Source organism: Solea senegalensis, linkage group LG16 (genome assembly GCF_019176455.1).
Source record: "Solea senegalensis isolate Sse05_10M linkage group LG16, IFAPA_SoseM_1, whole genome shotgun sequence".
Lineage (NCBI taxonomy): Eukaryota > Metazoa > Chordata > Actinopteri > Pleuronectiformes > Soleidae > Solea > Solea senegalensis.
This window is the reverse complement of record NC_058036.1, coordinates 3,396,958-3,421,379: the sequence shown is the minus strand read 5'-3', so window position 1 is coordinate 3,421,379 and position 24,422 is coordinate 3,396,958. Positions and strand designations below refer to the sequence as shown.

The following is a 24,422-nucleotide window of genomic DNA, read 5'->3' as shown; positions in this document are numbered from 1 at the left end:
GGACTCTGGTATCCACTGTATGATGATTAAGACATCTGGTTCATTTGTGGAACCTTTGGTGGGGCTGGTGGTAACACCAAAAAATACCAAAAAAGAAGCCTGAGTAAAGCCTTGTGTTCTTTCAAAGTAATGTTTACTTTATGTGACCCTCAATCTACTCATTACACTGTGTTCATTCTGTGTGAGTCAGCTAGTTTTGACTTCATTTTTAGTAAACTTACCCTTGGATGTAAATGGATTTCATCCTGCATGACTTTTGGTATTCCACCATGTTGCCATCACTTTTGTGCTTGGTGTCACTTTTTAATGAGTCACCGGTGTTTCTCGCTGCGTTGACAGACATCGAGCTGTTGGCGGCCTGCAGAGAGGAGTTCCACCGTCGGCTGAAGGTGTATCACGCGTGGAAGTCCAAGAACAAGAAGCGCAACGACGACTACAGTGACCAGAGGGCTCCCAAATCCGTCACCGACTATGGTTAGAGGCACAAAAGGCTCCCAGTATTATCCCGTAATTATAAATTGTAGTAATTATATGGGCGCCTTATCCCGCGCACATTAGTTTACAGCTGACAGGTGTTTCCCCTCTCTCTCCACCCTTTGTTGACCTACACAAAATGCCTGCCTGTGTTTTCCATCATCTAGTTAGTGCGTGAAACACTTGGGCCCCAAAAAATGCAGCCAACGTCTGTTTGGTTCTGTCAGAATTATTTGTCTTAATTAGCAAGTAGCAGCCAGACAGGCCTTGTCAGGTTCAGTGCCTGCGTGTGTGACAGCTCACTGCTTTGCTCATTTCATTCTCGGCTCAACCAAGCATGGAGTCTGCCCCAAACACACACACACACACACACACACACACACACAAATGTTATTTAGATGCTTGAGAGCTCGCTGGTGCTCTGCGTTTCTCCTCTTTTTCATCTTGAAAACAAATATTCAATGTGATGTAGTGCGGGGACATTAGATTCACTGATGCTTCTGCTTTCATTATATTATTTACTCATATTTCCCTTTTGATATGATACCTCGCGAAAGCTGCAGTGGCTGCTCTTTGTTTGTCTTATATTATAATCCTGTTCTTGGCCTCTGATGCAGCAGAGGTCTTATCAGGGCCATTTCATAAGAAGCTAAAAGCAGCTTTATGGGGCTTTTCCATGTGGTATTTACTTGGGCATTTCCAGGATCCTGTTTGATCTTGTATTTTTTTGAAAGCTTTACATTTTGTTTTCTCCCCAGCTTACTGTGTTTCCGGCCGTTGTTCAAAAACACTCACAAGAAAAACACCAGTATTCCAAGGTTACATTTCACTTCAAAGCAAAATGACAGAATATCTCTCTGTTCCTTTCCCAGCTGAGCAGAATCCGGCCCCTCCAATGACGGCGCAGCATCAGGAAGTGGCCATGAATCGCCAGCAGCGCTATTTCCGCATTCCTTTTATCCGGCCCGCTGACCAGTACAAGGACCCGCAGAATAAAAAGAAGGGCTGGTGGTATGCACACTTTGATGGGCCCTGGATAGCCAGGCAGATGGAGCTACACCCTGATAAACAACCCATTGTGCTGGTCGCAGGTGAGTCATCTCAAAATACTCTTTTACTTTATGATAGGGTTTGCATGCAAGCCTCATTTTCATTATCAAATGACCAATTTCAACTATTCTCCCTCTATTATATGTTATACTAAATTACCTTAGTGTTCATTAAAGTTGCGTGCACTTAACCAAGGGAAGCCCTAACCTTAGCCAAAAACACTTAATATTTCACAGTATTGTGTAAAATTATGCTTTTTTTAAACCTTGTATTGCTTCTGATTTAGCTCAGGGTGAGAAAATACATTTAAATCAACTTATATATCACGGTAAAGCAGATTAAAAAAAAGCTTTACAAGTGAGATTATACCAATGAAACGTCTGTGGAAATGGAAGGAGACCCCATCTTTGTGATCAGAACACATGTTCATGATGTGTTTTCACACCAGGTGTAAATAATCAAAATAAAGATGGCTGAGTTCCATTTAGCTTCCTCAGTTTCAAGGTACATGCTCCTACACACTATCCTGACCTACATGAACTGAACAGCCACAGTTAATGTCATCAGTGACGCTAAAATCAAAGTGGCTGCTGTTCAAAGGAGTTATTGTCGTTAACCGTACCCCCATCTCTCGCTCGACTCAGGTAAAGACGACATGGAGATGTGCGAGCTGAGTCTGGAGGAGACGGGGCTGACCAGAAAGAGGGGGGCGGAGATCCTGCCCAGGCAATTCGAAGAAATCTGGGAACGCTGCGACGGAATCCAGTACCTAAAGAAAGCCATCGAGAACAAGCAGGCCCGCCCCACCTACGCTACAGCCATGCTCCAGAGTCTCCTCAAGTGAATAAAGGGCGCACAAGATAAGTGCACAACCACTAGTTTAGTCCTGATACACGACAGCGATACGCACATTAAAAAGTGCTGTACCACGAAATAGTGAAGAGAAGGAAATGCATGTCTGCATGTCATTTGTTTTCACTTTTCCTATTGTTTATTTTGCAGTGGAACGCCTCATTGTTGTATCATTATTAACATTTGTTATTTCCTTCAATCTGTGCTTGAAAGCAATTTGCCACTGAGGCCTTAAAATGTGACTAAGGAAGTCTTAAATGGCGTGTGACCTGTCTACTTTAGCTTTAAATCGGAACAGTTAACAGTCTGAAAGAGGGACAAAAAAAAGTTAGTTCTTACTTCTTCTGAAAGAAATGTTCAGATTATGCTGTGCAACATTCTTGCCCTTTAAGTCACAATTGATCAAGACTTAAGTATAATTATCATGTCATATCAACGTCTATGAATAAAGACGAATGAACACCTCATGAATGTACGGTTATACAACTAAGAGATGGAATGTTGTATGAATAAATATCTACGTATCACATCTTATACTGTGTTTTAGGAGTCAAATATAAAAATATCCTCATATTTTATCCTCACATCTGACATGACGTTGAAGTTCTGAAATCGTATTATTCACTTTTTGAAAACGATTTACTTACTTGAAGTAGTGCTTAATTACTAGAAGTGTTTTTTTTCCCTTTCCACACATCTGTTATTGTATTGCCACGTACACAACTCTGCTGAATCCTGCTAAAATATTACTTTTTTTTGTATTGTTGCTTATTTAATATGCAAGAAGGGACGTGTAGACACTTGTGTGCAGTTTTTTTTGTTGGGTTTGGGGTCGTTTTACAGACAGGAATGATGTTTTGTGTGTGTGTAATGTGTTTGTTTGTGTCATGTTTTATTTAGCTAAACACGTGACTCCTTCTGGTCGAGCCATGAACATTGCAAAATTAGTTTCGGGTCACACTACTGTCCCTTTTACTGAAGACTCTGCTGTAACTATGACTCTCAGATACTTTGGCCTTTGCACTGGATTACTGTAGGAAATAAATGTATGACCTCATGTCCGTCGCTTCGTTTTTAATGCTTTGTTACTGCAGAAATACACAAACTTGGTAACATACAGTAGCTGTGCGCGGCTAATGCTCTGTAAATGGATCTGACATTAAAATGCTAATAGCCGCTAACAAGATTAGTGTGCAGATTAATTAAACAGCATTGCCTAATGCACTGCTGATGTCATCACTGAGCTGACACTTGCTCCAGTAGAGCGATCACCTAGAGCTCCGGTAGCCGACTTCACACAACCAAGGTGCGCCCCCATGGCAGGGTACAACGTTGTTCACCTCTATAGACATTTATGACACATCAATCAGTCTCTACACTAGCTGTTTTCATCATATAAGTGAAGATTGTAGATAACCATTGTGCCAAAAGAGTCAGAGACAAGCTAACAGGAGAGCGTTTGACCGGATCTCCCACAGATCCAGAGACGACGGAGGTGAATCGCTCAATGAGACGCGCTCACAGCGAGCAGAAGAAGATGGAGTGATGCGAATCGACGAGCAATGGATTTCCTGTTTATTGGGTGAATAACGGACTCAATCTAACTGACACACAAGTCTGCACAGCATCTGCATCTCCAGAGTTGAATGAAAGCCAGGTTGCATCCATTTGTTTCCCTCCAGGTTCTTGGAAACTTTGAGTAGTTGGGTTTCCATTACCCCTAGAAATGCGAAAAAACCTAAGAATTACAGCTCATACTCAAAACACCCGTCACTGGAAACACCTGTCCTAATTTCAGAAATATCGCTTTTATTTTGCTATTTATTTATTTTCTTAGTAGAAGCACAACTAGCGACTCTCTGGAGTGAGATAAATGGCTGTTTCCTAACTTGTAAGAAGCACGTTGGCGGCATTATAAGGATCAGATATTTTCAGTCGGTCAAGTTTTGCGATATATCGGTCGGTCTCCACGGATATAAAGTGCACAGTAAATTCTGAAAGGGTGGTGGTTTGTAAAAAACTCTGTCAGCGGTGTGAGGCAGCAGTGGTGGAGTAAGAAATGAGTGAGGGAGGACTGTCTGACTGTGAGAGTGCCTTTGATTGTGGTCAGCTGGGGGTTTATGACAACAGTGTCCAGCAATTTATCTCAATTAGTCAAACCCCCACAAGCTCTGAGTGTTTAAAAAAACACATGAAATGCGTTTTTTTTATGCAAAAACATTTAATTGTTTGTTTTTTTAAATGGAAAATGTGTAAAAAAGAAACTCTCACCAGATCAGCAGGAGCTGTTTTGAATAGTGGTAGATAGTGTACGGTATTTCTACACACAACATGTCATGACCAACAGCAGCTCATACATTCATTCTCTTTTTGGGAAACAACAACGTTGAGGAGAGCATTAAAAGAGCCTCGTAAGGTCTAACGTCAAGATACCGCCATGTGTATCAGTATGTGAATAATAAATACCTCAGTGTGAGGGAAAAATACAACAACCTTTTGCCAAGGGTAAACAGGAAATGTCCCTACTATATAATAACATATGAAATAAATATTTAGGTTACCACTTTAAGACAACCATAACATCCCTGTCTAAAAAATACTGTCCTTAATATGAACGAGTAATCACGACCAATGGTCTATTGTACCTGCATCTGTGCACGCATCCTATAGACAGTAGAATCTTCTTGCTCTTTGTCGCCATGTTCGCTTCTCCTCCTTCTCTCGCTGTGATCAAATAATTCATACTTCAAATCCTTCATTATCTGGCATCCGTAAAAGACAACATGTCCTGTAGTCATTTGGCAGGGACCACGTCTAAAGGAGAGAGCAAGGAGAGTGATTCATTAGCATTTCTTTCTCCAACAATAAATAACTTAAGAATACAGCCACACGTTTAATTAAATTCATGAGAAAGACTTGATTTTCTTTGCTCAAATGTGATTGTAGAGCAATCAATCAACACGAGTCACTTTGAAAATCATTCCATGTATTGTCCGTCATTTATTTTGTAGATCAAGATTAATCGCGGCACTTTAAAGCGACACAATGTAGGATTTCAACTTTCAGCTTATGTCACCAAGACTATCTTAACAGGGTGAGTGGCATCACCTGCACTGGTACTCTGTAACCTGTGCCACAAAAAGAACAACAATATTCTACTTGATGGCGTACATCACTGCCTGTGTGTCAGCCGTGTTACTGAATCATCTTGTCCTCTCGTTCATAAACCAAGAGGAAAAAGTTATATATAAGCTACATAAACTAAGGATGCAATCACGCCAGCTCCTTCTTAATTGAACCCTTGTACATATATATACATATTGTAATATATTGAAAGATAGTATTGTTGTTGACATGTTACAGTACATCAACATATATTTTACAACTGTTTTAACTAACAAACAAACCTGAGAGCAAATCCTACATTGTGCTCCTTTTAATGCAGTCAATAGTGATTTGGTTTGTGATTAGAAAACAAAATAATCAGAGAGGGCTGCAGGCACCGAGGTTTTACCTTTTACCGCATCATAGAGCTGTAAAATATTTGATGCAATCGTTACTAAGTATTAACAACACTGTCAAGATATAATAATTCCTTCAAGTTTGCAGGTTTTTAATACTTCAAAAGCCACAAAATCAGGGTTGAGTCATTGGCCCTCACCTCATTGTGTGGTATAAAATGATGAAAGTCCACCATTTCCGAGACTAACTTTTCTGGTCTTGTTGTGTAGAGTTGTCTGGGGATCTGTGGAGACACAAAGTGGACAGGCTCAGTGATCACGTCCCTCCTTCATTAATACGTTATAGTTCCAGAGGCTTTTGGGGAAGCTCATGCTACAGTAGAAGCAGAGGAACGACACCACGGGAACAATGCGCCACGGGGAAACAAGACAATACTACTGTGTGCGTTTTAGCACAAAGTGTCTTCAGAGCTCTGGACGCTGTGTGGTCCTTAAACTGCCTAAAACCGTGCTTGATCAAAGCCACGGAGCGACTAATGAAGGAACCTTGATCCAGATTTAATTAACTTTCAAAGCCACAGTGAACCGTTTCAAACTGCGCTCAAGTAATACTAACTAAATAAAAAAAAGAAAGTGAATCAACTTTGATGGCGAGTTTAATGGAGATGAACTGAATGGAGAGTGAAGGAAGTGAAGAAAACTTAAGCCAGAAGGGTTGTTTGTTACAGTGTATTAGAAGCAGAGGTGGAAAGTAATGTGTTAAGTCAAATGTTACCATAGTAGTGGTACTTTTACTTGAGTTTGGTGCAGCGTATTAGTTTGTATTAATTAGTTATTCTGTGCCGCGTCGCACAGTGTACCTCCACACTCAGATGTATATTCTCAGTTGAGGCTAAATGTTCCTGCTCAGACTGTTGGGACTGGGAGGAAGCGGAACTCGAAGGACATGGCAACGTGGTCACTTGAGTTAAAACACCGTCATCGTTCTCAAACACTGGGTTCACCCTCAAAGTGTTCTCAAAGGCATAGGGAGCGAGGGTGTGCCTACGGACGGGGTAGAAGGAGATGCTTTTAAAACACAACATAAACATTCAGCCAAATCGGCGTAACAGCTCATACTTACACCAAAGTTACAGCCTTCCTCGTCTTAATGCATTTCTTGTTAATGAATATCAAAACGCCAATGATGGCACAAACAAAGCAGAGACTCCCCACGAGGCAGGTTATAATTAGTGGAGGGTCCACTGGCATCGATACCAGCTCATTACAGCGCTCTCCATGGTAGTGCCAGTATTTGCCTACAGGACATCTGAAAGAGACGAGAACATGTATGTAGGCCAGAGTCGTACTCTTTACACTCTACACTTCATTTTAATTAAAAATGGAGGTATTACATGTTTGCATTTTCTCACGCGCTTCATTACTAATGCCCCGAAATCCACGTTATTGTTATTTCTCTGACGCTTTGAGAAAATGGGTCATTTTCAGAAGAAAATATGAAGTAACAACATACAAAATACAAGATTATATCCCTGCAATAAGTCTGGTTTTTAACTAAATGATATCAAGGTATGGAACCAGGATTATCTCCAGATGACTTGACTCCATAGATTATTTGCTGTGCAACAAAATGGCTGTAAATAACCTCTATAAATCAAAAATGAAAGTCCACACACAAACACAGAAGCAGCAAAAGGAGCCACTTGGTGTAGTTAGTTCCAGAAATGTCGTTATTCAGTACATTAAACAGATTAATGGCTACTCACACTTGTTTTTTTTTATTTGGATGCATTAAAAACAAGTTGTAATAATATTTTTTACGACACCAACAGCTTTACAACATTCTCTCATTCCCACGGCATCATTATTTGTTTCACACTGGACCTCTGGGGTCCGTCTCTGGCGTTGTGTCTCATCCGTCATATGTTGTACCTGCATGTGGCTCCGTGCCCCGGGATTATTTCACACAGGCCTCCGTTCAGACAATAATCGGGCCGCAGAGAGCAGGTGCTCTGACACGGCAGGCCGTCCGCGGCGCTGTAGCCCGGGTCACACAGACACTGGGCCTCGTCCGTCCAGCTATTGACCACACAGCGGGAAAACTCGTTGCAGGCCAGGAACTTACAGGGGTCACCTTGGTCGGCTGGAAGCAGCAGAGAGGAGCACAGGAAACAAGTAATGAAATCCACACCAGGGGTGAATGATAAGGACAGGTGAGTGAATGATGAGGACAGGTGAATGTGAATGATGAGGACAGGTGAGTGAATGATGACAGGTGAATGGATGAAGGATAGGTGAATGGATGATGAGGACAGGCAATGCATGATGATGAGACAGGTGAATGGATGGAGGATAGGTGAATTAATGATGAGGACAGGTGAATGTGAATGATGAGGATAGGTGAATTAATGATGAGGACAGGTGAATGTGAATGATGAGGACAGTTGAATGGATGATGAAGAAAGGTGAATGAATGATGAGGACAGGTGAATGGATGAGGACAGATGAATGGATGGAGGACAGGTGAATGACTGATGAGGACAGGTGAATGAATGAAAAGACAGGTGAATGAATGAAAAGACAGGTGAATGGATGATGAGGACATGTGAATTATGAGGACAGGTGAATGAATGATAAGGACAGGTGAATCGGCCCCTAAGGTCCCTGAGTGAGTGAGAAAGGTAAAGCATTTGTGACCTTTGACCCATGTTGACTGACACATTATGTGTTTACATATTTGTAAAGGTTTGCCTTTAATTAAAAGCAATTCATGTGAGATTTGACCCTTGTCCTTTTTGCACGACACAAGAAAGAACCCCAACCTTGTTAAAAAAAGTAAATAAGTAACTTTTACTTGTTTAAATTTTAAACAAGCTACTTTTTTACTTTAACTTGAGGCCATTTTTAGACCAGTACTTTTACTTGTACTCAACGTTTTACAAGTAAAACGTTGTAAAAATAGCGGCACTTTGACTTAACCCTTTAACCCTAACCCACTACTCTTTCTACCTCTGCCTGTGCACAGTGTGTGGAGCTAAAAGGGCTTAATGAGCACAGCAGTATAGAAAATCAACAAGACGAGGCCATTTCACCTGGTTCTACTTCCAAAGAGCGACTGTCGATCTCAATGTCGAGCCGCTTAGACGCCGCATTGCAGAAGTCTTCGAGCACGCAGTGCACAGCCTCTGTGACGTTGTAAGGTACTGGTTTGTCCAGTTTCATCTTGCTGTTCACCACAACGCTGCCATTCCTGAAATTGAGAATCTCCAGCTGTTTGAATCCAGTCAAGTTGGACTGAAGATATGGCAAAAGCTGTGTGTGGGAGAGGAGAGAAAGAGTAAATCAATTCTCCGTTCCATCAGCTTGTTTCAAATGTGCCAAGGTCATTAGAAAAGATTAGTGTTTGTAGCAGAAGGGGCTAAAAGAGAACAGCAGACAAGCACAGAATCATTTTCTTTTCACAAGGATATTGACAGCTAAATGAAATTATGTCCAAATAAAGTCTGTGTCGAGTGTCAGTGGAAAAACCGTGCGCTTAAGAAATGACCGGGGGAGCAGAGACCACACTGACAGGACTTGGCGATCAGCTGATTCTAAATTATTCATGTCACATTTCTACAGTGTGAATGCTATGAATAGTTGGTTAATTAAATTTTGATGCGAGCATGAAATCCTGCACGAATTACTGATCTGACTGTGTAATTAGATCCGGCACCAAAAATTAGGGCTAGGTTCGAGCTTGTTAGCGGAAGACGACGCGGCGCGTTAACGCGAGTCAAGTCAAGGCGCGCGAGATCAAAGGGAGCGACTCGCAGGGCGATAACGTTACAGCGACGAATACGTCTGTTTGGAGGACGCTCTTATCGAGACATAACGATACGTGTGTGTGCACGAGCCGAGCTACACTTACACCACAGAGTCAAAACACAGTGAACTATATCTAAAAATATGACATTATGGTAGTTACACAGCTATATCTTTATCTGAGGCAGCAGCAGAAAGTCATCATGTTGTTACAATATTTTTACTGCAAGATGGCAGCCGTTCATAATGGGTCATTTTGTTCTCACAAATCCAAGATTCCCCAATAACTACATACACAACGTACAATATCTTACACATCAAGGTATGGAACCAACGTCGCTTCACACATTTGCTTCCAAGTAAAAAGAAACTTTCCCTCAGACTCAGACTCAGACTCGCAGCCTCAGATAACTGAGGAAACCAATCCGTTAAGACTATGCACTTGGACTGACGACGCCGGGAGGAAGTCGGCCGAGGCAAGTAATGGACCTGCTTCGATGTCCATCGATCTGAACCACTCTCCTCCTCCCAGCCACTTCGCGTTCGGTAGCGACGAGGCAAACATCAAACCACCGCAGTGTGAGAGGGGGAGAGATTACGGCGCTTTAGCTCGCCTGGCTGTCGAGCAGGAGATAAGAGGCCCGTAAGCAGCTCCGCTCTGATTGGGTTACTTCACTTATCACTGGCAGACAGTTTACTGAGGGCCAGGTCCCTATAGCTAATAGTCTGTGGGAGGAGAGAGTACGAGAGGGTCCAAAATTGAGCACAAAATGGGCAGTTTAACTGGACACAGCCTCCATTTGTCTCAATGCACAATGTCAACTTATGGACGTTGTCGATTAGATACCAATCTATGGCTCTATTGCCTTTCGCACAAGGTCGAGGCCCAGTTGTGTCACCAGCGTTCGGTGCAGTCTGTGCACGGGCCGAGGGGAAAAGCAGAGATTCCATCTGTTTTTCCCCAAATAAACGCCGACGCAAACGGCCATAATTTCATTCTTCAAACACATTTGCTTCTCAGAGGTTACACTTGTATCTACTGGTTCTTTGTTGTTGTTGTTGTTGGGAAAATCAGGTGAAACATCCCTTTCTCTGAGGTCCAACTATAATAAAAGGTATAATAGGGGTTTGTGTGCTACCATGAAAATGTACTGAAGTCATTCCAACCTCCATGTCCATATTTATTGGTTGCGTTACAAACCAGTAGGTACAGGAGTAATGGAGGACTACGGCACAGGGAAACAGGAGAGACGAAAGCTCATATTTCATAAATATATGGGGAACACTAAATGTACCATATGATAAAAGGGTGCAATATCCAGTAAAACATTACAGGTTTCATTATGTCCATTTAAATGGGCTGTGTAATGCAAGTTTGACATTATGCCATTCTCCAATGATTTATTAACCATTCTTGACCATGTTGAGATGTTTTGATTCAAATAGCCCATTTAAAAGAAGCCATATAAATGGGAAAATCGACGATTAACAGCGTCTTAAAAAAATAAATAAATAAATAAATAAATACTTACCACTTAGTTTTGCCAGGAAGCTAAATAGAGTCATTCACGAGGATAATTGCAGAAACCACGGTTTGAGCAACCATTAAAGATTGGAAATGGAGTGTTGTTTTGTTCATGTAAGTTTATACTATGCGATTTACATACGTGTTGTGTCTATATGTGGTATAAAAACAGAGACTAAAAGTGAACAGGAATCTTTACTTTGAAGGCTGCGGCATCAGCAACAAAACACACAATCCAATTTGTATTGAACCTCCTCAGTTTGATGTTCAGGCGCTTATATAATGGAGCCTAAAAATATACGCTCTCCACGAGCCTTACAGAAAGAGGGATGTCACACGATGCTTCTGTCTTTGATGTGAGGTAATGGATGCATTTTTAATGAGGATCTAAACCCCTAAACCACTTTTTTTCCTGGTAAAAACCAGTGCATATTAGCACCATGTCATGAGCGGATTAGATTAAACGCGACTTGTGACAAACTTGCAATATTTAATCTCAACATGTCCGTCAGAGAGCGAGTGACCGCTGCACAGAAGCTGCCACTGAATCCACACAGTCAGTCCAGGACGTGGCTGGAATGTGAATGTGAGTTTTTGACCTGCTGAAAAATATATATCGATATAAATATTGACCGGAAGCGTTGAAATATTGATAAAGTCTTCTCTTTTGTCTCTTTAGTGACGTAAACCTGGACATCCAGTACCTGTCCTAATCCGCGAGAGCTTGACTTCAACCTCAAAATGAGATTTCAACTTGAGTTTAATGTCGTCACGGCAAAAAAATAAAGGCCCTAAAAGGCCCTGACATACTTCCGTGCACAGATTTTGGAAGAGCGTTGGGTCAGCGGCTAGAGTAATGGATCAAACACATGCTCGCGGCATGAGTGCGGAACTATACCAGGCCTTTAATACTCCGTCGTAGTATCTAGTCATGTTATTTATACATATTGTGATTAAAAACTACCTCACTAACACTCGTGTGGGTCATATTCTGACTTCAACCAATCAACGTCTGACACATGCGCACAGACGTCCACCCCGCTAAGCAGATCGGAAGCCATTAATAGCATAGCGCAATGCGTGCGCTGCCGAAAATGACCGGAATTACTCAAAGCTCCTTACCACGAGAGTCACAAACCAATGACTAAGGCAGACTTAAGTCCCATGATTCAGCGTCACCACGGCTACTTTACTCCCTAACATGTATACAACAGCATTACGGCTTTAAAACGTCATTGACCTGAGTAGCTTTGCGATTAGCTTCACTAAGCACTCATTCATTCATTCATTTTTTCATCCACTCGCTCACTCTGCAAGGTCATCTGTAAAGTCAATGTTGTATCACACATTTAAAGAGACAATTATAATGTGAATGCTACATTATAAAAGTGGCGTCAACATCTGGATGTGACAGATTTGTTAATCTTCTTTCTTCAAGTTAAAGAAAATAGTGATTGTAATGTAAAGCAATTTCTTTATATGGACATCCTGTTTATAGATCACATATTCAGGCTTTAAAAATGTGTTTTTTGTTGAGTCAAAGTTATGATTTTAAACATTTTGAGTGCTTTTCTCTCAGGTGTGTTTACATAGTTGGCGAAAATGAAATGAGGTTTTCATCAGATTGTCTATAAGTTGTGCCGAAAAAGAGGTTTTAACATAGTAATGGTTAACTCTAAGGGTTAAAAAAAAAGGAAATAAAAAGGTATGGATTCAACAAGAGTGAAAATAGCATGTCAGAGGTTGTTTTTTATGAATGAAGTGAAAGAGTGAAGAATGAGTGAAACAGAAAAAGCCAAGATATAAGCACAATTCAGATTTTTAAGGCAAAACATACAAAAGCATCATAATATGTGGACAAAAGCGAAGCAAATGTTAGAAACGTTAGTTACTTCATCTGCTCTGGTTAAATATTGTATTTTGAAAAAAAAAAAAAAGGGGGGTTAGTGACAAAGGTTGCGCTCTCTCTGAGGCAGCAGTAGTTCCAATATGGAAAAACAAAAATACCGGTATGGAGGCTAAAGTTGTCTGTCGCTTAGGCGCAGATTTACTGGACGCTCCAGGGTTTGGCGACTTCCTGGAGCCAGAGTGCTGTGTCTAATGAAAAAGAATATTGTGCTTTTTTTGTTTGTGCACTGCAGGACTGAGATTCTGACAGCTAAATGTAACTTCTTTTACGGAAAAAAACAACAACATTTATTCTGATAATAAGTGCCACTTTATGAATTAACAAACAACTTTGAGGATAAGGCTTACTGGAGGACGCATCCGGGGCTACACAAAAAGTTTCAAAGTAAATATTGCATCAACAGCTTTGGCTACAGGAGCCAGTATGAAAATGCAGCATGAAGAAACATAACATCCAGCACAAAGGCCTGTGTACCTACCAGCTCAAGAAAGGTATTCTCCAGGGATTTATATTCCGGGGAGGTCTTGTTGAACAGGTCATCAGAAAACATCATGTTTGTGACCCTCAAGCTAAAGAAAACCACTAACTCTTTGCTCTTGCCCACCGCAGTCATCAGAGGGGTGCCGCCTCGCCTCAGGGCCGGTGCGGCTGTGGATTCACGTGGACGCTCATCGGACTCAGAGGGGAGTCCACTGGCGCTCCCCTCCTCCAGGTGTCTGGTCACTTCCGCCTCTTCTCTTCTGTCCTCTTCAACAACCGAGATCTCGGCGGGAAAGTTAGTGGAGAGCGGGCTTGTTCCACTCTGGCCTCCACGAGACTCTTCACCGCTCTCTACAGGAGACGGCACAAGCTCCACATCGGCCTCTGCGTCAGTGCTTTGGACTGGATCTCCGTGAGATGACGGTACGGCGACTGAGACTGCAGCTTCTGGGACAGACGTTTCGGTCTTGGCATGATCTGTGGACTGAGGCACAGCTGCTCTGTCGCTCATCACTTCTTCAGACTGGGATTCTGGATCATTCTGTCGCTCAGGGTCAACCGCTTCCAGTTCTTGTAAAAATCAAACATAATGACAGAGGTGTTACAACCACGAAGTGGAGGCTTGTGTTAAACAGGTATGAGTTTATAATAAATCCCAATTTCACCGCAGCTTTAGGGTTATAGTTTCTCTACACTGTGTGTTAAACCTGCAGGTGCAGATTGTTCAGTTTGCATAATCTCTAGACAAAACAAACATGACTGGAAGCAGCATCACTCGGCTCATAAATCATGGATTTTATAGACATTTTGGTGCAGCTCTGCATGTGGATCCTTGGTGGTGTTTTGAATTTGGAGTGCGAGTGGTTAAAGTCTTCATTGTTGTTTTCTCTCTGTTCTTTCGGAGATCTTTTTAAACACAACTTTCTTGCTCTTTTGAGCTATTTAAACACACATTTTTACTTTTGTTTGGAAGAAATAAAACTCAGAAAAGAGAGTAAAGTTAAAGTTAACTTTTTGAAGGATCTTTGTGTTGGTCCTATAATCTGATTTTACACCAAAAGCTGTAGTTTGGTTTTCTCCAATAACGTTTGCCAAGCTCCTGTGTGACTTTCAACCTCCGACTACAAAAAAACCCCCCAAGATTGAACGTGAAGCATCCTCACCATTTGTCACCTGTTCTTCAGGATCAGCCTCATCTCCCTTGTCTTGTTGAGGCGGCGGCGGCGGCGGCGTCTCCTCCACCTGTGATTCTGCCTCTCGCTCTGTAGCAGTTTCAGTCGATGGCGTTGGAGTGTCGACGTCGCCGGCCTCTTGAGCGCTGCCGCCTGTGGATTCCTCCTCCTCTGCTGCCGTTACACGAATCTCATCACTGACGACAGGAGTGGCTTCTTGCAGGATGTTTGGAATGAAAGGCACAAATGTGTGTGCTTGTGGTGCGACCGCAGACGCTTCCAGAAGATGGACAAAACCAGAAATGGGCATGTTGTCCTCTTCTGGAGTCTTTGTGGTGTTGTCCTCAGAAAGTACGGTCTCCAGTGAGTTCATCCCAAGCTCAGAATCTGGATAAATAGTGGTTACTGAAATGGAATAGTTAACACGTTTATAGCACTTGATCTGAGCACTCGGTTAAATGTGCGTGTGATGTTATTCCTACCAGCCTCAAAGCTGAGTGTGTGTATGTCCAGCAGCAGTGACGGCTCCTGTTTTAAGGCCTTTACAATGATGTTCTTCAGTTGAGGAGCGTTTACGTCCTCGTCGAGTTCAACCCCGGGCTCCCCGAGACCCGCGGGGTCGTCGCTGAGCTCCGTTTCTCCATTAAAGACCACGGCGCAGCGCACGGACACGTCCTCCGAACTGAACAACACAACAGGCCGTGTCAGGATTACTCAATCCTGTCATATCTCATTTTAATCAAATGAATGATGGGCTAGAATAAGACTTACTGAACTCCCAGAACACGGATCTCTTTGAATCCTGGGATTTTCTCAAACACATGAAGCATCTTTACAGAGAAACATAACAGAGAAAGGTATAGGTAACGTGCGTTGACACAAGAATAACAAATGAAAATCATTTGCTTTTGACAGGCAGGTCTATCACAAACATCCAATCTACGACCACCACCCACACGTGGAGGCCCACACCTGCAGCTGGATACACGTGATTTGATTAACGTGTGCGTGTGGGTGTGGGTGTGGGAGTCGCTGGGAAACACTGAAGAGAGGCACACTCTGAGCAGACAGCAGGAATTAGCGGCTACAGCAAAGTGGTGGAAAAAAAAAAGATGCCATGTCGTATTAATAATAGATCGGCCGCGATGAGCAAACATGCAAATGCAGTTTCCTCTTGTTTTGCCTAATCAGATGCTGTTGTGAAATTGGAGAGAAAGCCTGGCAGAAAGTCTTAATTATATTTGCATGTCTGTGATGGTGTGATGATGTGGTGCCTCCGACTTTTCTGGGCCAAGATAATCTCTTAAAAGTAACATAATCCCTTAAATTGTCTTTAAGTACAAAGCCCAGCACCACCTCTCCTCTCAGATGTGCCGCTTGACATCCTCCTGCTCCACGTTGCAATATTTATACTCGCACTACAAGTAAACACGATGACTCCTCAGTGAAATAGTGTCAGTGGATCTCGTGATTCTGAAACTTTCATGACGTGAAAGTGGAATATGGTTCCTCCGTTTACATACAGCCAAGATTTAAGAGCTATTAAACGGTTTGTTGTCATTTTATCTATTTTATCAATTGCTGGATTTCATTTTGAGATCGTTATACTCAACCCTTGTCTGTCTTGACTTTTTGTTTTGCTTATTTTAACCACAAAAGGGCCAGAAAATGATGATTTTGCCCTTTCAATGTCTGGCAGTTATTTACAATGTACTGCACATTAAAATAGTGAATTAACAGTTTAAAATGAAGGAAAATGTTTTTTATTTGCGAAAAAAACAATATAGTCGTACATGAACAGCAGATTTTGCGTTTAAACACATTTAAAATAACATTTGTTTGAGTCTTTGTGTCAATGTCTTGCTGATAATAAAGATGCTGATTCTTCATCTTCCTGCAACAGCTCGAGTTAAATTACCGTAATAACCACATGTCGGCTTTCAGGTGCAACTTCTCAGCCTTCAGAAACCGTTGCAATTTTTCCGATAGAATAAACCGTTGCGTAATGACATTAATGTAAAGTGCGCTTGTGCAAAGGTGTCGTCTGTGATACGCTCGGTGTTAAAGGGTGAAATATGAAGTTGATATGAAGTTAAAAATGTCTGTAATCTCTCACCTTGTCTGTGAGCTCTCGCGTGAAGTCGCTGTAGTGTGGATCCTCGGGCTCGCCGAGCAGCCTGCTGTACGTCGGGTCCACGACGCTGACGCTGAACTCCACGATGTACTCCCGAGAGTCGTCTTTTGTAACGTCGGGTTTCTCTTTGTCCTGCAAAACAAACAAACAAAAACAAAAATCTGGCTCGTGATAATGTAATAGCTGCAGCGTGATTCTCACAGAGAAGGTCAAAGGTGAGGGACCCGGCTCACCTCGTCGGTCTCAGTCGGAAGCAGAATCAGAGGGGGCGTCCAGGAGCCTGAGACAAAACAACCACACACACACGCGCCATTTAATGATCTAAAGCTACATGACACAGTGATTAATGTTCAGTATTTGGGTCCAACTCACACTCTCTGCCTGGCTCTGGGCTTCCACTGACAGCTCTGGAGCAAAACACAAAATCACATTTACTGAGAATGTATTCATAGACGATTATATTTTCTAGAATACATTTGCATTAATCAATGATTCTCATGCTTAAAACGTGTCCCCATTATTCACTTTAACAGATTTAGTCAGTGTGGACATCTTGGTTATGTTTAGAGCCGAGGAATTGAAGCTGCAGTGCATAACTTGTTGATGTTTTTATTCTATAACGCTGCGTCTATAAAGTTTTGTCGGTTGGGAGGTTTTTATTGGAAAAGTTTTCTTTTGTTTGTTGTGAATGTTCTGTGGCCGCAGCATTTAGGGTTGTTTTTGTTTTGTTGTTTTGGTTTCGTGAGACAATGCTGGGTTTAAGGAAAAGACCGTAAAGGTGTGGAGGGAGCATTTATGAGTATCTACCAGCAGTTCTGAAACTTTTTTGAGGGTGCAACTTCATATGTTAGTTACTTCGTCTGCGTGACATGGTTTAATATCATCGGTTAGAAAGATTACGCTCGCTCTGAGGCAGCAGTAGTTCCAATATGGGAAAACAAAAATACCGGTACGGAGGCCAAGGTTTGGCGAGTTTCTGGAGAGAATATGGTGCTTTTTGTTTGTGGACTGCAGGATTAAGATTCTGATGACTAAATCTAACTTCTTGATGGAAAAATCTACATTTATTATTATTATTATTATTATTGTTATAATAAGTTCCCTATTAAGAATGAACAAACATCTTTGAGGATAAGGCTTAGTGGAAGATGCATCCGCACCAACACGGGCGCTACTCAATCACAAATTGTATTGGTGTAATCTCCATTGATATTGAAATGAAACCAATCACTTTCTGACACAAGATTTACATGGTGTGAAAAGTTACACTCCACGGCTGTAATAACTCCTCTGCTGCTTTCATTGCCTGTGGAAATGAAAACACTGGTAATTATTGACCAGTTACTGAGCAATTCAAATATACCGTTACTATACTATTTGTCTTTGACAAGGGACGACTGCAGACTTGGGAAATGAATTACCAGCGAAAACTTTTGAGACATTTAAGAGGGGCGGGGGGGGAAATTGCCTCACCCTTCACTTTCATGCTGCTCAGCCACTCTCTGGAAAACAAGAAAACATGTATGAGCCGTCACGTGTTCAAAGTGGAAAACTCAAAGTGTTGCTGTGTGACACTCACTCTGGCCACCATCTCCACATGTTCCTGAGAGCTGCTGAAGTTCTGGGCCAGGTCGTCCATGCAGAGGTTCTGGTGCTGGCAGGTGTAGACCCACGCTCTGTACTCGTCTGAGTTTGGGACCCTGTCCAGGAAGATCCGAAATGCTTCCCAGATGGCTTCCTGACACACTGCAAAATAAATCCTATAACTGAATAAAATGTCTTCTTTTGACTTTACTCGCACAGTGAAATACGTCACGAGACAGATTTGGCACGGGCAATTACGCCACGGTAAATCATGGAAACGTGTAAATCAAACGTCCGCCGCTGGTTCGCGCCGACGGAATGAAATGCGGCGGCGATGTCTGTTTGAGTAAATGTCAAAGCACGTTTGAAAGACATATTCATGTTCCTGGCATTTTTGTGAATATTAAAGTCGTGAGCACAAAGGCTCCCCCTAAAGCGACAAAGTGATTTATCTGCCTCTGTCGGGGGAAAACAAGCTCCACATTGTCTAATATGTCGGTGCCTGTGGGAAATTCATTCTCTTAACAATCGGGGAGCGGATACAGTAGCCTGAATGCACCAAATTAATCAGCCTCATTTTGAAATCACATACACAACAGCTGCTGCGGAAACAATTTGTATTACCAATCAAATGCAACAGCCAAGACGGCAATCTGAACTCGCGCACAATCCATCTCTCTTAGACACAAAATATTAGCATATAACTTCATTATGTCAAGTGTTTTGCTGTGCGTTTCCATAGAGTCGGGCTATCAAAGGGCTTTTGGTGTGGCATCACAACATCATCATCATCATCATCATCATCATCATCAGGCTCGAGAACAGCAGAAAGGCAAACACTACATTCGATTAACATGATTGTTATCCTTTACCAATTAAAAGTTCTGCCAGGAGCAGGTGTTCAGCAGGTGTTACAGAAAGGCGACTTAGACGTTCAATGATGATTTTGATCTTGTGTATGCATTGTGTGGAAAATAGCACAACTGTTCAATGTCTTCGCACCTCTGAGCTTGTAGTAGGCTCGGTGGCTGCCGATGATCGCCTTCATCGTCTCCTGCGGACACACTTTGACCCCGGTGGTGAACAGTTCTGACCTCTTCACCCGATGCCGCTCGCGCTCTGCTCCGACGTCTGTGTTGCGTCGGATCGGTCGGGGGGATTCCAGGAAGTGTCTGTACTTCACATCCCGGAGTCCAGGAAAACTGTGTCCCCGGAGGTCTGCAATAACAATTTTTTTTTAGTAGGAAGATTAGTAAGAGGTGACAATATCATCTCGTTCATGGTGTTCAGAACATTTTTATCTCACATGAGATGTTGGTTACATCCTGTGGACTCTTATAAAAGTGGAGGTATTTCATTACTTTGTAGGAAACAGTGTGTGTGTTTGAGTTTGGATGTCGTTGCTTCATAGGTCATTTAGAATTGCTGACCTCCTTGTTTAAAAATAATGTATTGTACTGTATCGCTTCAAATCCTCTTCACACGCCGAATGTAACCAATTAATTAATGCATTGTCAAAAAAAATTTAAATGCTCCTCCCATATGCGCATACACCTCTTTCTGAATTAATCGCACAGGAGACAACGCCAGAGCTTCTGCGAGCTTGCTAAATCCAACGTTATGGCAGAAAAGGGAAAATCAACAGGTGTCGCAAATAAAACAAAGTTTTTTGGGAAAAAAAAGGAAGAAAAAGGCTGATGCAGAGCGATCCAAAACCAGAGTGAACATCGGTGCTGCACTTGAACGGTGGTGACAGAAAGTGATGCCATGGTGGCGCTGTTTCTAGTGGACAGGTACGTTATCTTTATGTCTTTTAAGTCATTTGAACAAGTATCCAAAAAAGTGCCGGAAGTTACCGACGTGAATCCGTGTTCGTTGTGGTACTTGTGCTCTGGAGGGAAGTCTGAAGAAAGGGGGCCTGGACTTTTGAATCCAAAATATAGCCTGCTATAACTGTTTTTCCAGAATCTTCAACCCTACCTTTAAGGGACACCTTTGATAACCCATTTTATAAAAGAAAAGAAATAAAAACAGAAGCATTCATTTTTTCCTGTTATCCCATGTTTCCTACAAAGTAATGAAATATGCTGAAAGTCGATGAGTCAACATTTGCTGCTCCCTAAGGAACCGTGGCTGCGACACTGGACTCGGCCCTTGTTGCTTCACTGACGCTGCTCCACTGGGCCACAAGTGTGAGGATGAGTTTATGTGAGTGAGAATGTAGGTGCATAAAATGCACACATGATAATCCCTCCCCTTACCCTACCCTACCCTACCCTACCCTACAGGTACACGCGATAATCCAAGTGGTTGTAGCAGCGACTGAAAACCAATCCTGTGATTCATGTATGCCCCAGCAATAACACAAGCACAGTCTTGGCCTGTATCATTAATTACAACACCACCACGAAATGCTGCAGAAATCAACTGCCCCAATTTTCCGATCACCTGACGAACGGAAAACAAGCTCAGTCCGCCCGCGGAGGTATTGTACAAAGGTAATTCCGCACCATTACACAAGCCAGTGTGCCAGTCGATGCTGCCCACAGTCACCCCTACAGAATAAAGCTATTTTAGAAGAAAGGCACTCATTGTGATGCCAGGTGGCAAACCTCAGAGAGCTTCTTAAGACAATAAGCCAGGATTTATGAGCCCCAAAACACAGACTGGAGGTCAAACAAGACCCAAATAACAAAGTGTGTCTCCTCAGGATTAGAGTGGAGGTGCAGCATCAAGGTTATGGGGAAATAAAGCAAACATAAATAAAGCTAGTGATTGTAAATAATATAATCACCAAGCATTTTTAAATCTTAATTGCAATTTAAAACATTCAGCAAATCCCAAAATTGAATGATTGTTCTAGGTTATACACTAATTATTTAAAAATGTGAAACAATACACGCCTCAGAGCACAGAGTTAATATTCCAAGGGTGTTCTGTGTAAATGCTCCATCAAGTTTGGAATTTATCACACAATTTTTGAATATTTGAAGCAATATATTGCATTATTTGTCAGAAAAACTGCAATTTCCCACAGTGCAGAGTGCGTATTATCAGCGGTACAAACTGATGCAAAATAAACCTACGATATAATTGTCATATTTGGCTTTAAATTTACTCAAACTAAAGTAGAACACAGAGCATTTCGGCTGCTTTTTTCCCATCACTATATTAAAAAGTACAGTATATATAGAGGTTATAAGAATGTGCAATATAAAGTGTCTTATATTCTTTTTTTCAGTACAATTTAGGCAATCTGATGAAAAAAAAACAACTATATAAACACACCTGAGCAAAAAATACTCAAAATGTGTAAAATCGGATCGAAAAACTGTCTATTTTGGTGACTTCTGCACAATTATTGCTAATTTATATCATTACTAAAAATGCGATGTGAAATGAATCATACATTTTTTTAAAGCCTGAATACGTGACCTATAAACACACACGCCCAGGATGTCCATATAAGGCGTTGTATATTATTCCCATGGTAATTTACCAAGGTTGAACCTGCAAATCCGTAATATTTACATTGGTAGTAAATTAACGATAAAAAAAGGTAGATTAACAGTAATTGTCTATAATGCGGATGATTAAGGGCATATACTGTTTCCTTCTCTCTCTGCTGACATGGAAAATGTTGCTGTTGTTAAATAACTCATATTAATATTGCAAATAATTATGATTTGTGTGTTTATTTGCATATTTTCATATGAATCACTGATGACTGAGGAATCAGAATTGAACCTGTGAGGACAAAATATGTCCCCGCGTCTCTCAGGTCGAACCATTCACCAACAGAACAAGCCTTGCAGCGAGTCGTGTGTGTGTGCGTTTCCATTGGCAACCAGAGCAAAAATCTGAATCAGATTTTTGGGAAGATTGAAGACTGACTTGCACATGCTCATACACGGGAGCCGGGGGTGAGAGGAGGGTGCGTTAATGCCTGGTGCAGCCCGGGGCAAAAAAAAAAGGCTTCACAGCTGAATTACAAGCCAGAAAAGATTAGTGTCCTGCAACAGTGCAAACAGAATGGCTTTTGTTTCCTTCGGGATAATGAGCTCACCCGGGCTCATCACGCTGAACAAGACAACCAGTGTGGACGCAAATGTTATCAGTGCTGAAGCGACGCTATCTTACTCAGTGTACATCCATTGAATGTCATCATCTATTAAATTCACTGTGAATATTCATGACATTCACAGAGGCTCGCTGGCTGCTTGACATTTGCCCAAAAAACATGTATATGTTGAGGGATTTTCTATAGTTTCCAGACTGGAAAGAACTGTTCAGCCATCACCTCACCTGTCATGCACTAGAACCTCACGATTACAAAGAAAACCTGGAGAAAATGCAATCTTAACTATGAGTAACAATGGACAAAAAAACGTTTGCACATTTCTTCTTTTGTGCACATTATTATCTCTGCCTTGTGAAAATGGAAAAAGAAAGTCAGTAACTTCGCCTTGAACTGCTGAAATGTGTTCACAGGCTGGATTCTTACCTCTGCTTTGACTCGCAGAGACGGTGAGAAGACACAAAGTGAAGAATAGTCCTGACTTCAAAAGCATGGTGGGCTACTTTCTATGGTTCTTTAAGCCCAACGTTGACATTTGTAAAGCGACCGCCGCAAACACTGATACAAATCCAGAAACCGCTTTATCTCGAGTCCGTTAACGGGCTGCACCAGACGAGGACTGGCCTGGTCCACTCCTACGCTCAGAGCTCCGGCTCAGGTCCTCAGCAGCACATAGTTCCTGGATGCTGTTGGATCCCTGTAGAACACAGTGGTGGCTGCATGGATGGATGAGCAGAGGGAGCATGGGAGGGAAGAGAGGTGGAGGCAGGGAAACTTTGGCTCTGGAGTTTCCCCCGCGACCACCGTCAGTATGACAACAGTGACGAGGTTAAAAAAGCAGGCTCTGGACTCGAGTCTAATCTTTTTACTTGGTCTTGCCGCTTGTAATCCCCGCGGGGCCACGTGGCCTCATCCTGTTAGCCACCTTCTGGACCCTCATCTGTCAGCTGAGCAAGCTGGTGATCTGCCAACAAGCCTAGGCCAGATCAGTAAACTCCCCACAGTTGCCTTCAAGTTAACACTGACACTCAGTGTCTTCAGGTTTTTCCTCCTCAGTTTTAAGAGTTCTTCAGATTCCCTGCCTCTCCGGCCTGTGAGCTCATCTGTCAAGTGAGGTCAGGACTGCGGTCTTGTTCTGAACTGTGCACTTGGCACCCAGTCAAACAATGTGCCGCGCTCGTACTCGCGTCGCACAGCCAAGTTCAGCCTGCAAGGCCTCTCTCATGACTATAAAGGGCGGTGTCCACATCCAACCCTGGACGCTTCCTTTCTCCCGTGTGCCGACACCTGTTTGATCTGCCTCCTCTGTTACCCTGAGAGCCCGAGGACAAGCCAGGCCAACAAACACTCCGCTCTTTGATGCCCGTGCAATTCCAGATGCACTGTGCATGAAGCTGCTCCTCTCTCCTCTCCTCTACTCTACTCTCATCACATGACACACGCTGCTTTAATGTTGAAAGATATGAAAACTGCATAACTGGCGAAAGGCAAGATCAAGTGTCCACCAAAGGCTACGTCCCCCTACAGCTCCTCTGTGTGCTTGTGTAGGGGTCACTCAAAAAAGACAAAAAGATGGGAGTTAGTACTAAAATAATGTTTAAGCCTATAACACCCAACCTTCAAACTTATGGTTATTTTAACCATAAAAGGACCAGAAAATGTCCCGCGAGTAAGTGCTTTTTCCCATTTTTCACTGCATGTTAAAATACTATTTTAACAATTTCAAATGAAGAAAAACAAAAAGGCACATTTGGAATAACACTGCAGTTGTACATGAACAGCGTTAAATTTAAAATTTGAACAGTGTAGGAGCCATTTCTTTGTGTAGCTGCTGCACTACCAATTTATGCCGACAGGTGGTGGGTGTGTTCTTTTTGTTGCTATAAAGGTGGGAACTTT

General features: G+C 42.2%; 2 protein-coding genes across 7 annotated transcripts in view; one reads left to right on the top strand and one right to left on the bottom strand.

Annotated features, from left to right (window-relative positions):
- myo6b (myosin VIb) overlaps positions 1 to 3,433 on the top strand; it is a 32,832-nt gene extending 29,399 nt beyond the window's left edge. For both annotated transcript variants that reach the window (XM_044048295.1, XM_044048294.1), the window contains 3 exons: positions 340 to 474; positions 1,347 to 1,565; positions 2,169 to 3,433. In XM_044048295.1, the coding sequence (XP_043904230.1) occupies positions 340 to 474; positions 1,347 to 1,565; positions 2,169 to 2,368 (554 nt within the window). In that variant the 3' untranslated portion in view covers positions 2,369 to 3,433. The remainder of the gene's footprint in view (positions 1 to 339; positions 475 to 1,346; positions 1,566 to 2,168) is intronic.
- Positions 3,434 to 4,586: 1,153 nt separating this feature from the next.
- On the bottom strand, positions 4,587 to 23,403 carry impg1b (interphotoreceptor matrix proteoglycan 1b). 5 transcript variants are annotated; one of them, XM_044048297.1, is made up of 19 exons: positions 22,950 to 23,403; positions 19,448 to 19,663; positions 18,441 to 18,607; positions 18,335 to 18,363; positions 17,234 to 17,268; positions 17,095 to 17,141; positions 16,844 to 16,993; positions 15,499 to 15,557; positions 15,210 to 15,409; positions 14,719 to 15,132; positions 13,554 to 14,125; positions 13,174 to 13,263; positions 8,930 to 9,149; positions 7,770 to 7,980; positions 6,961 to 7,146; positions 6,698 to 6,881; positions 6,038 to 6,121; positions 5,891 to 5,909; positions 4,587 to 5,190 (listed from the first exon to the last, which is right to left on the bottom strand). In XM_044048297.1, the coding sequence occupies exons 1-19, from the start codon at positions 23,014 to 23,016 to the stop codon at positions 5,171 to 5,173; spliced, it is 2,970 nt and encodes a 989-aa protein (XP_043904232.1). In that variant the 5' UTR covers positions 23,017 to 23,403; the 3' UTR covers positions 4,587 to 5,170. The 5 variants fall into 5 exon arrangements, with proteins under 5 accessions (XP_043904232.1, XP_043904231.1, XP_043904233.1 ...); XM_044048296.1 differs by lacking the exon at positions 5,891 to 5,909 and having other exon boundaries at positions 22,950 to 23,397; XM_044048298.1 differs by lacking the exons at positions 5,891 to 5,909; positions 13,174 to 13,263 and having other exon boundaries at positions 22,950 to 23,396.
- Between the last annotated feature and the right edge of the window lie 1,019 nt (positions 23,404 to 24,422).

Bases quoted from the DNA above. Each gene is read 5' to 3' on its own strand.
- impg1b (XM_044048296.1), bottom strand. From the start codon at position 23,016: ATGCTTTTGAAGTCAGGACTATTCTTCACTTTGTGTCTTCTCACCGTC. The intron at 15,558-16,843 runs GTGAGAGATTAC...TTCTCTGTAAAG, and splicing joins CGCGAGAGCTCACAGACAAG to ATGCTTCATGTGTTTGAGAA. The intron at 6,122-6,697 runs GTACACTGTGCG...GTGTCTCCACAG, and splicing joins ATATACATCTGAGTGTGGAG to ATCCCCAGACAACTCTACAC.